Below are 12,974 nucleotides of genomic sequence, written 5' to 3' on the forward strand. Positions count from 1 at the left end.
ATTTGTTGATCGAGGAGTGGGAAACGGGCGCAACTATTAAGCGGCGGTGCTTCTGGGTCGTTTGGAAGTTGACGCGAGAGCCGCGCGCAAATGACAGCAGAGAGTGGATGAGAGCGGGGGGGATAGGGAGCGGGCGGGGGTGGTGAGGGTGATTGAGGTAGAAATAATTACACTCGCTTGAAAATGCTGAAATGTTCGTCGCGAAAAATAAGCGTTTACGTTTTGCAACCCCCGCCACCCCCCCCCCCCTTCCCAAATGAATATATAAATGTCGTTCACAATTTCCCCCCCCCCCAAAAAAAGTGGTTGCGAGATGGTGAGGTTTGGCGGCGTCGCTTTGCCAACGAGAACAGCGTGTGGATCGCTGCGGGTCTCGGGAATATGCGACGGGTGCCATCGAGGCCGGCGGCAGCGCACGGCCGTGCATAGCGGACGGGAATAGGAGCGTAGAGAGATCGTGGCGACTGGGAGTGGCTCGGAGGGCGCTGCGCCGAGCTTGGGAGCTTCTCGATTGAGAATCTGGTGATCGGATCTGAGCCTTCGCCGAACTCGTTTAGAATAATCATTCAAGTGTATAATTGCGCATGCCATCCTAGGATCCCAATGCGCAATGCATGAAAAGCAGGAAACCAAAACAGAACTAGGGGCAACCGACCAAACTAAAGAGGGAAGGCCAAAGCAGACTGAAATATATCTACCTACTCTGATTGCCGGATTTCAAGTGGCAAGGCGTTCCATAGCTTGGGTGCCACACTAGCAAAAGCCTAATAACCATAAGAGCGCACAAAAAAGACTCCGACACACATTCGTCAACAACACTGCCATTATTGACGTGCACTATGACAAAGGAAAATTTGTAATGGAGGTTGTTGGGTGAGATCGCGTCAAAATAAATGCGTCATTTAACCTGCCACCACCCGACACAACCAATTAGTAAGGTTTGTCACGTCAACCAAACATGCCAATTAGTTACGAGTTCAGCACACCGGTTGTCCATTGGAGAGTAAACCCACGACATTTACAAAAGCTACATGAGAAAAAGAAAAGGGATCATTGCCCAAAACGTTAGTCTTGGGCAACGGCCCCCAGCCCGCCCCCTCGCCCCCTTCCTGGATCCGAATGCTTTTTTTTACTCGACCGATCGTCACCGACCCATCACGGTTACTCTGTGGACGTGGTGCTCTCACCGCTGGAGCGTGCCGCTCCGCCAGGCGTCCGGTCCACGGCAATGTCCTTGCCCCGCCCCCAGTCCACGTTCGCCGGCGTGCGGATCCGCACCGGTGACGTCGTCTCTTCTCCCCGTCTGCCATCGCCATCGCCGTCTCCTCTCGTCCCCGCCTCCTCCTCGCTCTCGCCGTGCTCGTTCACCTTCCTGCCATCGTCGCCCCCACGTCTGTCCCCAGTCTCCGTCGTCGTCGTCGCCGTCGCCGCCGGCGCAGACGCCGCCGCCGCCGCCGCCATCCCGCCGACCGGGCTCAGCAAATCCTCCGCTTCCTCGAGCGAAGACAAGTCCTCGTCCGCAGCCGTGGGGCCCCACTCCACCGTGCCGTTGTACGTCGTCGTTTCGGCTTCGCCGATGCCGCCCCTCCAGCCACCGCCGGCTCCCAAGTATTCTGGGGCCTCCGTCGGGGCCTTCCGGGGCGGCCGAGGTTTGGACCGGTCGGCCGAGGTCCCCCGCCGAGTCAGTCGGCGACGACGACGCCGCTGCCGCTGCTCCGGCCACCGCCGTGCGATTGTCGTCCGGTGCGGCGCTATCGCCGCTGCGGTTGCTGTCACCGTCGATGGCACTTTGGAAATGATGGCACCCGGAGAATCCCGCCATGCCTGCGGCAACACCGGCAGAGCGACCGACCGCGTCCGCCGCCCGTTCACACTCTCGCTGCCCGACCCACGTAACAACACCGCCGCCACCGCCGGTGCCACCGTCCATCGCGCTGCTGGCCACCGGTGCACAGCGTTGCTGTGACCTGGGCCGGTGGGGAACGCCATCCGGTTAGCGGCGCCGCTTTCTGCCACCACCGCCGCCGCCACAGCACCTTTGGATCCGAGGAGACGCCCCGTGGCTCCGGCGTCCACTGCGCCGCCAGGGCGCTGCTCGGCGGCGTTCACGCTCCAGCCGGGGAAGTCCAACGTGGCGAGCCCCGGCGAGCGCTTCGGCGGTGTCATCATCGTCGTCGTCGTCGTTTTCCACCGTGGGCAGACTGGCGCCAGGCATGGGCGGGCGCCAGGCGGCCGAGGGCCAGGCGAGGTGGGAGCGTCCGGATGGAGCGCTTGAGTGCCGAGGCCAGGCCACGCAGCGGGCGCCAGGCTGACCAGCACCATACACAGGCCCCATGCCCAGAGCAGGCTCACGCAAGACATCTGTGGGCGGAAAACGGAGTTGCATGTCTAAAAAACGCGGCGCTCGTCATGCGCGCACAAGATCATGTGCCGCGAGTGAATCACGACACCTTTGCCGATCTTGCCGTGGAGCATAAATCATCATCGTGCAAACTCTGGTCATCTTCACAGCAGCGACGTCGGCGGCTTATGACAGTCACCGCGTTGCGCACTTTCAGATGCACTTCTGCAGCCATCTGGAACGCACTATTACATTATCTAGATTGACAAACTCATTTATAATTTCTTTACCACTGCTTGCTGTGTTTCGTTTGTTGTCCTTCCCCCATACACTCCGATGGGCACAATGTCCCGTCTTCATAGCGCGTGATAATATTAAATTGTATTACATGACATGAAGTAGGTCCATTGCCCGAAACGTCGTCTGTTATATATTTTTTCCTTTTAAGACAACACACACACACAGAGACGTATTGAAGAACGTATCGAGTGTTTGTTTTTGGTTAATTGTCATCGTGCACCACTGTCAACGCAGCAGCAGCAGCATCACTAAATAATCCGTTTATTAACATAATAATAGTACAGGCTGGAAAAAAAACCATGCTGCAAACAGCAATAACTACAACAACAACACAAAGAGGTGTCAAAACAACACGGCCTCTGTGCAATACGCAAGCAAAAAAAAACAATCGCCATTTGCTGACAGCAGCAGATTTCCAAAGACAGCCAAATGAACAAGAGGGCGATCCTGGGCAAACCCAACCAGGACAGGTGGGTTCCCATCGCGAGGCCGCTGTGAAAGCACGGCACGGTCATCGGAGGTTCCGCAGTTTCTCCGCCGCCTTACTTGAGAGGAAGGGGAAAAAAAAACACGTGGTTGACCTTAACAGCTACTGAGTTCGAAGGCGGTGCAGCTGCACTGAGAGGACCATAGAGAGGCCAGGGGGGGGTCACGGCACCGGGCTATGGTGGTGATGGTGGTTGGGGGGGGGGGGATTATTGGACAGGTGGTGGACGGTGTTGGATGGTTACATTTCACCCCTTGCACTAGGTGGGGGGGGGGGGGGCATGCCAGCGATGGTAGCGCTGTCACGCCGCCGTTTGAAAAGAGTCTCTCTTGAAACTCTCCGGCCTTTCTCTCGAGCACGCCGCCAAATTATGGTGCTGCACTCGAGCAAAACGCGGCGACGAGAACCCGGAAGAACCAAAAAGGTGGGCGGTGGGGGGGGGGCGGCGGAAAATCCCCAAGGCAGCGCGGGGCAGCGGCGTGCCATCATCGCTCCTCGCCCAGGAACAAAAAAAAGTCCATCAGCCGGATTAATTTGGCCGTGGGTCAACTCGACTCCGTCTCCGGTGACTCAATTTGCGAGAGTTCGGCCAGCTCAAACTTTTCTTCCAACCCCCCCCCCTCACCCCGCCCGCTCTCCCGGTGTGGCTGAGCAGTCAGCGAGCTATCTTGTTATTTCTTTGGTCGTGTTTTGGCTGAGAATTAATACGATACATCCAAGTAATCGCCGGCAGACAAACACGCAAAGCGCATGCGTAGCGGCGTCGCCGCGGCCCTGCTCCCGAAGAGTTGCCGAGATGCAATCGCCACTTTGCCCTCGTGCAAGCGTTAGACACCTTTGACGGCCCTGCACTTGGGTCGTGAAAAAGATCCATTCATTCCAAGTCTCAAATTGTGCAATGTTAAACACCAACTTGGGAGAACAGTGCTTCGGTGGTTAATGCACGAATGCGTTGAGCGCCGTGAACCCAACAAACCTTGGGGCTGTCCGATTGTTCTGCAGGTTTGCCGTGTGCAGCGGGGAGAAAACACGCCTGCCTTTTTTTTTTTGGACAGTCGCACATTTTTAAAATGACACGCAGTACACACTCACCGACCGCCCTCCCCATCCCCCTAACTGACCGGCAAATAACCCAACAGGGGGTTGGGAGGCCTTCATCCAGCAAGTGGATTGACAAAGGGCAGTGGTGGCTACGCTGTCGCACGTGGTTGCCTGTAACCGAGCATTGCCGGAGGCATTAGCGAGGTGTTGGTGGTGGATCACCGCAAAGAGATTGCGAAAACTCCCGTGGGCGTTGAGGTACCATACTAAGCTGTATCGCTCTTTTTAGAAGTGACCTGGTCAACAAATGACATCTCAACAAAGCGGCTCATCACGTGGAAATTACTTGCAGCCAAATACTCTAAACTCACAGTTTATTCTAAATGTGGAGGAATGAACCCGTCGGACCTGGAGGAAAAATCCACACGACCACGCGGAGAGAGAGAGATGCAAACTCCAAAAATACAGCAGGCGTCAGGGTCGGGATCAAACCCACGACCTCCTGTATACCAGACGAGGTAGTTAACATCTCGCCACCGCAGCGTTCAACGTTGTTAAACCAACGTTGTCATTCTTTACTGGGTTGGCAGAATGGAAATGGTATTTCGTTTTTACAAATAAGTTCATTATTCCATACTCACTCCACCCCTCTCTCATCGTCCCCTTTTAATTTCATCATCTTTATCCCCACCTACCTGCAACAGCTGCCCGAGGTGCACAAAGGTGTGCAAAGACAAAGATCCCCCATGAAGCCTTAACATACTGTCGGGGCAAGTGCTATTCACGAGTACCTATAATGGCCGGCACGGCACACGAGGGGGGTGGGTGGCCAGCACAACGCCCGGCCGCCTTTGTCTCCCTAGTGGCGATGTTTACACACCGCATCAGGTATTCATTTGAGGCCGAGTCGACCAAGGGGAGGCCCACGGCCGGTCAAGATAGTCGTCACTGGTGTTGGCCGTGAGCGGGAATCGAACCCGTGCCACAGAGTTCGTAGCGCAAAGCCACCGCTCCCCACACGCGAACAACAACAACAACCACCATTCGCCACTAAGTGGCAGTGACGTCACCACGACGCTTGTGCCAGGCCATGTGCACCTTGAGGCCACGTGAAGTGTCGAACGCCCATTGGCAGGAGGACACGGGGCAGACCCAAGTGCCACGGGTCGGCAGACGAAGATGACTGAGATGACTGGCTGATGCACCACCTGTGCACCCTACTGTGCCAATCTGCTGTGCTTTAGCCACCCGGCGCTCCGCTCGTTGTTGTGAGCGTCGCTCATCCGCCCTCCGTTGTTGTTGGAGGGCGACTGCCTCCAACTGCCCAGTAGCGTCCTTCACGAGCCTCCTCCACAGAGGCCGAACTTGACCGCTGGTACCAGTCATCGGCAAGTCCACTCAGCTCCACGTCCTCCCGTACCACATCACTCCATCTCTTCTCTAGCCCGTGCTGCGCCCGTTTAGACCCCTCGATCCGGCCGAACAAAGCTGTTTAGGCATGCGGTGGCTGGGCATGCGGGCTACATGACCCAGCCAACGCAGCCTTGCCTGCCGGAAGAGCTCACCGATGGGACCTTGTCCAGATCTTTCAAGGATTTGTGAGCGCCTCACACAATCCAGCCTGGTTAAACCCAGGATGGATCGTAGGCAGGTTAGCCTAAATGTTTCTAACCGGCGAAGATGTTCCACCTGGGGGGGTCCAACGTTTCGCAAGCGTAGAGAAGGGAGGGAATGACCATGGCCGAGAATACCTGAAGCTTAGTGCGGAGCGACAGACCAGGTAGCTTCCACACAACGTTACGCAACCGATGAAAATATATTGCCGCTCGACTAATTTGTAGTGAGACCTCTGCTGTTAAACTGCAGCCCGTCATATGCACACTGCGCAGGTATGGGAAACTCTCCACTCTCTCCACAACTGCCCCATCACCGATTGGGAGTTGTGGGGGTGGAGTGTCCAATGGTACAAAATACCCAGGCAGGTGCTTAGTTTTGGTGGGCCTGATGGTAAGGCCCCATCTCATAGTGGCACACTCCAGTCTCAGCAGCAGCGTCTCCAACTCCTCCTCTGAATGAGCAGCTATTACCAAATAATTGGCATACATAACATGGTTAAGCAATAGGGAGCCATCCCTTGACCGCACCCGGACATCGATCAGCCTCCCATTATATCTGTACCAAATGGAGATTCCCCCGGTACAGCTATTGAAGGCTTCACGAACTACGTGGTCAAAATAGATGTTAAATAATGTGGGAGCCAGAGGACATCCCTGTCGCACCCCAAGGTGTACAGGTAAGGTCCTTAATGATCGTGAGCAGAGGGTCAGGGACTCCAAAAGCACGAAGAACAACCCAGAGCCCAGGCCTACTGATGGTATCATAGGCTTTGACCAGGTCAATAAAGCAGAGATGTAGGTCTTGTTGGAATTTCCTATACCTCTGCTGTAGCAGACGGACAGAAAATATGGCATCTGTGCAGGACCGCCCTTTCCTGAAACCGCATTGGGGCTCCGCAAGCCTCTCCTCAGCGTGCCTGGCAAGGCGATCTTGAATAATCCTTGCCAGGACCTTTCCTGGCACACTGAGGAGTGAGATGCTCCTGTGTTGTTACAGTCTGTGCGGTCCCCCTTCTTAAAGAGGGGGATTACCAGAGCATCCTTCCAATCCTGCGGAACCCGTCCAGTGGTCCAGACTGTTGTTATGTCATATAGGGCAGTCTGTGCACATACACCACCCTCCCTCAGCATTTCGCTGCCCGGTGCCTTTCCTGGTCTCAGACTCCGGATCGCCTTCAATACTTTCTCAACAGATGGCACCTCAGCCAGCCACTCACAGGGGGTGACTTCTTCCAATATATGAGGCACCGCAGCCTCAGCAGGGTCATCCCCACTTTGTGCCACGATGTTTTCCTGGCTGAGGGATTTTCTCTCCCCCAGGACCTCACAGAAATGCTCAGCAAATCTGCAAACCTGTTCCTGGGGGTCGGAGATTGGATCACCGTTTTTTCCCCCTAATGATGGTAATAGGTGTGACGTTGCAGGTTACTTTTTGATGGAGTTAAATAGAGATTTGTGATCGCGGGCCAGTGAGGCAGACTCCATCTCCTCAGCAACCTGCGAACACCACCCATCCTTGCAGCGCCTCACGGCTCTCCGAACCTCCTAGCGAAGGCTGCGGTAAGCCTCCTCATTCTCTGATGTGGGAATCTGTAGCCAATGACAGTGGGCCTGTCGCTTTTTCTCAACTATCCTGAACACATATTCTTGGTTCTTTCGGTAAAGTCAGGTAGAAGGGAAACAATAAAATAAAAAAATATATAAAACAATAAAATTCCCTTCTACGTGACTTTACGGAAAGAACCAAGAATATCCTGAACACCTCCTCTGTCAGCCAGGGTCTCTGGGGAGGTCTGGACCGCGTACCCAGAGCAGCCATTGCAGCTGCATGAGTCACAGTCCTAAACCTCGCCCATTTACCCTCGACATCAGGAGGAGTGGGAGACGATGCCAACCCCAGCCGCAAGCGATGATGAAATTCTCGCTTGCAACTTTCATCAGCTAACTGAGACCAGGCCACTTTAGGTTGGAATGGGGTCCTGGGTGAACACCCACCACCGGAGTGGAATAATGGCAGGCGCATCTTACAGATGACAAGTCGATGGTCAGAGGGCAGATCGGCTCCACGGTACGTCCTGGTGTCAAGGACATGGGCTCGCATCCGCTGGTCTGTCACTATGTAGTCTAGCAGATGTTCTTGCTTGGATCCGGCATGCATCCATGATGTTGTGTGGATGCGCCGATGCCGGAACAGCGTGTTGGTAATTACAAGCCCATGGGCTGCACAAAAATCTAGCAGCCTCCTATCGTTGTTATGGAGCTGATCTGGCCCATGCCCTCCAATCACTCCAGACCAGGTGCCAGCATCATGACCAACTTGGGCATTGAAGTCACCCAACAAGATGACTCTATCCCGAGAGGCAACTTTAGCCAGCACCTGTGATAGGAGGTCATAGAAGGCATCTGACTCATCAGCTATGCCTGCATCCCTCCACGGATGTTCGTCTTCGATGGGGGCATAAGTAACCACGACCACCACTCCTCGCCTCTGGTTGATGGGAAGGCGAGCCCAAAGTAGCCTGGGGCTTACAGCTTCCCACACCTCACTGCCACGCTCCCGCGCCCCCTTCATTATTTTGTTCAAAAGAAGAGCCACACCCTGTTGTTTGGCAGTCTGCTGCCCCGAATAGAGGACTGTCCACCCCTCATGGCGGCAGGAGCCAGAACTGGTCCACCGGACCTCCTGAATGCCACAGAGATCCAGGCGGTACCGGTCCAGCTCCCGACAGAGGAGTGGCAGCCTCTCCTCCGCAGTGAGCGCTCGAACATTCCACGTGGCCACACGAAGTGGCTTTTCGTTGTTTCTGGAGGAGCCCCAAGAGTAGAGATTCAATCTCCTGGCTCCGCCAATTGGGGTTTGGCCAGGAGACGTCATAGACGCCTGTCCCCCCAGGGCCTCCGGCACAAGCTTATTAGTTACGTATTTAAGTCGTGGTTTCGTGGTAATTTATTGAAGGTGGAGGGGTTACCAGCTCCTCGCACCCGTCCAGAGCCCCCGTTTAGCCACTGTGGTGGTCACAGATGCCATGAGGGGAGAGGCCAATCGGAATTGGCCCTCCCCCCACAGCACTGTCCACGACAGAGTTGCCCGTCCGGCACCGCGAGGAGGTAGGGGGTTGTTTTGCCGGTCAACACATGCGCTCACACATGCGCACACACACGTGCACACACACGTGCACACACACGTGCACACACACACGCGCACGCATGCGCTCTGCCACCACGTTAGCCAGCTGCGTCCCTCCAACGGTCACCCTGCAATTTTGAAGGCGGGGTAGATAGAGCAAATATTTCTGTTGCACGTAATGCAGAGTCACACAAAAACAGGCGCACGTTTATCTCCCTCTCTCTCTCCCGGGGGTTCAATTTGATCGGCAACCTGGGGGGGTCGCGAGGGGTCATAGGAAGCCACACGGCTCCGCGTGCACCGTCTGTGCACAATGGTCATCATGCCGGGGCAATTTCTCCTGGACTCCAGGAATAAAAAATAAAAAAAAATTTAAGAAAATAAAAAAAATCTCGCGTGTAGAAAAAAAAAACACCTGCCGCACAACGTTAATCTCGAAGCCCAATTGTCACCCACGAGTCCTCCACCGTTTGCTTGACGGTGATGGGAGATTTTAAAGTCGGCGCTATGTCGCCAGAAAATACTCGCGTTTTCCTCTCTTTCTATCTTTCGTATCGCTCGTTCAAGTGGTCAATTCAGGCCCGGTTCGTGAAATAATTTTCGATGAGCGGACGATATCCATGGCAACGTTGGGCCAACGTTGACCCCAAAACCACTCCCACTGCACACCGCCGACGCTAGCCCAGAACGTTGCCGTGTTTGCCGGGATGTCTCTCTCCGCCAACACCTACCCCACCCGACACGGCCAAACAAATTAAATTAAGCCACGCGAAGTGAGCGTTCAGCAAAGCGCCAGGCAACGTGTCATTCTACCGGCTCGTCGGTCGATTCGAAGAGCCCCAAAAAAAAAACACTCTCGCAGGACGAGAATCGGACAGGGAGAGGCTCTGCGTTTGATGACCCTATTTCGGCACGCGAAATAGGATCATCATTTCGGCACGCGAAATAGGATCATCAGTATCTTTACTTAGTCTGGACGAATCCGATGAGCATACGAAGGCCTTCTTTCACACGATGTTCAGCATGGAGCCGGTCATCAAGTCACGGCAATACGACAATGACGGAAAACGATCGGAAACTGGTTTAAGAGGTGGCTGGAGCCAGGCCCCCTGCCTTCCTGAAACGCGCTCACAGCCACCACCTCTTGTGACCCCCACCACCTCCTTGATATCGAGGCGGTAAGTGGCCGGCTGGGGAGAGAGCTGCCATGTGAGGTTGGGAGTTGGGCAGCTTCCCCCACTCTCCCAAACCTATGACCCCACGACGTATTGTCCGCTTGCCTCCACACCTCACACCATCCCTCCCCACCCCATCTCCCCCCTCTTCCACCACCCCGTTCTATTTTCCCATGACGCATCACACGAGATGCTCTCTGCCGCTTGGACAATTATTATCACGACGCTTCTTCACTCGGTGAAAACAACGCTGATGAGTCTTGCGATTCTATTTGGAGGGTCCTGTCAAGTTGTCACGGTAGCAGGACGAGGGGGTGGGGGTGATAATTGCTGTGGGTATTCCCAATTGAGTAATTTGCAGTGTCATTTTTTTCTGAATTGGCCTCAAACATTTTTTGACCGGGACGTCGGCAGACAATGGCCCCACCCTGAGCAAATGATGTCACGGGATCTACATACGAGCGCCAATATTCATCGCACGGCAGTCAAAACGACATGCGAATTTTGAGGCCTGGAATTTAGTAAAATCGAGTGCAGAACCGAATGTTACGTGATTGGAGTTCGTTCCCGACCCTGACGCCTGTTGTATATTTGGAGTTTGCATGTCTCTCTGACCCTGGTCATATGGAATTTTTTTCTCCGGGTCCTCCAGTGCTTGTCTCCACGTTCATAATCAACATGCGTTTAGATTATTCAGATTATTCGACTGTTATAAATGTCCACACATTAAGTGACTTCGTTGAGTTATCATTTGTGGCCAGGTTGCTTCTGAAAAAGCGAATAACTCCGTGGGCTTTACCTGATAAAATATAAAAATAGTTTAGTTTTTTGTACATATATATTTTTTATATAATTTGCTTACCTTTCCTATACTTTGCACTCCTATGGTGTTTTAATATTGTTTGTTTTTGTGACATTCTGACCCTCCTTTCTGGACATCTGTGAAAAAGAGCTTCACGGCTCATGGAATTCCTCCAGTATAAATACATAGTCTAACTCTGAACTCACTGCACTTGAGAATCAGGTTTAAATCACAGATGGCCGAGGACTGGATCCGAACCCAGAATCTCAGCGGTGCTGGCTCAGCTTTCTTGACCTTAGAGCCACCCGGCCATCTATCCTCGATGTTGCTTTGGTACGTGGCAAACGTGACCAGGAGAGAAAACAGACCCCCATCACTTGCCAGTGGACTCTCAAACGACCTGACGGCGATCATCATTGCTGAAGGCATTAGAAATCCACGCGTTTTTTCTTCACCTTACTTAAGATGTTTCTTTCATTACTACTTACAACGCAATTGCGCCATCAGACTCGTGTCATTTGCCTCCCATCTACAGCAAGCAATCACATTTTTACCATTTTTGCCTCACGGGAAGGCGCGTAAATTGAGCGATGGGGTGGAAAAAATGCATTGTGTTCCTGACGACGACGGCGACGATCGGGAAGATCTGCGCGCAAGAAAAATGCTGTGACATCGTCGTCGTCAACGTGCGGGGGTCGCGGTGGTCGAGGGGGTCTCCCGCACGACCCCCGGTGCCACGCAATCATCCGCGACCGCTCGTCGGGTCTTTTAATCTTATGGTTCTCTTAATTTCGCTCGCCGACCATTTTCTTGCTGTCGTTGCCGTTGTCGTCGTGTTGTCCGTTCTGTCACCCGTGGCGGACGGGATAGAGCGTTGCCCCCTTGCACGCGCGAGTTGTTTTTTTATATATATGGGAACTCCGGTTTCCTCCCACGTGTAAATGCTCATTCATTAGCCGATAATAACTTAATTTCTAGATGTTAACTACCTCTCCTGGTTTACAGGAGGTTCATGAGTTCGATTCCGACCCTGGCGACAGCATATATGACAGCATACATTAGAAATTTGCGTGTTCTCCCAATGGTTGCCTGGATTTTTCTCCGGGTCCTCGGGTTTTTCCCTCCACATTTATAAACACGCGTTTAGAGTATTTGGCTGCAATAAATTTCCACGTGATGATAAGCTTTCATTTGTGGCCAGGTAGCGGGCCTTACCTGTTAAAATAAAACAAAAAAAATACAAATATAGAGGACCTAAGTCCTTGAGCAAATTGTGGTTGCTGCTGCCTTCCCATTCATCTGAGATGCATCCTCCTCCTCCTGGCGCCTTCCGAGGCGTTTTCTCTCTCTCTATCCGAGAGCGAGGGAGGCGAATACTGTGTGGCGGTGGGAGCACTTGCAAGATGAACATTGCCGTTATTATTTTTGTTGTTATTCAATGCGCAAACAAAAACCGAGGGCAAAAAAATACCGACACAATGCAATCCGTTGCCCTCGGGTTAAAAAAAGATAACATTTCGTTAATCAGCCGCAAAGGCGTGCGTTGGCTCGCATAAAAGCCATAAAGTAAAGTTGACGAATGGTGAAACTGACTAACGGTGTTGTATTTTGTCCAAAGGGGCTCGGGCATTACTATACTCTTGGAAATTATATTAATATGAATGGCTGAATGTGCAAATGCCTCCTGCGATTACGTATTATACACATGCCGAGTGGAGCACAGATTGATTAATGCGGGGGGAGGGGGGGGGGAAGTTACCTCCATTACCGGTACAGTGGTGGTGGACATTTAACAGTCCCATGGCAGATGCCGGTCGCTTCACGCGACAATAAAGGAGAATGGGAATGATGTGGCCGGTTTGCGACACTTTCTTCTGCGCAACATCAAAAGTGTCAAGCGTCAACGGTAAAAGAGATCGTTTGCCAATGTCATTTACGACGTGTGCGCGTAGGAGGCAGGTGGGCGTGTGTAAAGCTAAACTATTTAAACAATAACATATTTAGATTTTACCAGGTAAGGCCCATGGAGCTATGTAGCTCTTTTTCAGAAGCGACCTGGCAAACACAAATGATAGCTCAACGAAG

At 53.2% G+C, this 12,974-nt stretch overlaps 1 protein-coding gene across 3 annotated transcripts in view; it reads right to left on the reverse strand.

Annotated features, from left to right (window-relative positions):
• The window catches only part of LOC116950383 (uncharacterized), a 96,921-nt gene that overhangs the window by 25,664 nt on the left and 58,283 nt on the right, over nucleotides 1–12,974 (reverse strand). For all 3 annotated transcript variants that reach the window (XM_032968074.2, XM_032968072.2, XM_032968073.2), the window contains one exon: nucleotides 1,188–2,361. In XM_032968074.2, coding sequence (XP_032823965.2) covers nucleotides 1,188–2,361 — 1,174 coding nt within the window. The remainder of the gene's footprint in view (nucleotides 1–1,187; nucleotides 2,362–12,974) is intronic.

This window comes from Petromyzon marinus, chromosome 39, assembly GCF_048934315.1.
Source record: "Petromyzon marinus isolate PM22_M1 ecotype Great Lakes invasive population chromosome 39, UKy_Petmar_22M1.pri1.0, whole genome shotgun sequence".
NCBI classification, from domain to species: Eukaryota; Metazoa; Chordata; class Hyperoartia; order Petromyzontiformes; family Petromyzontidae; genus Petromyzon; species Petromyzon marinus.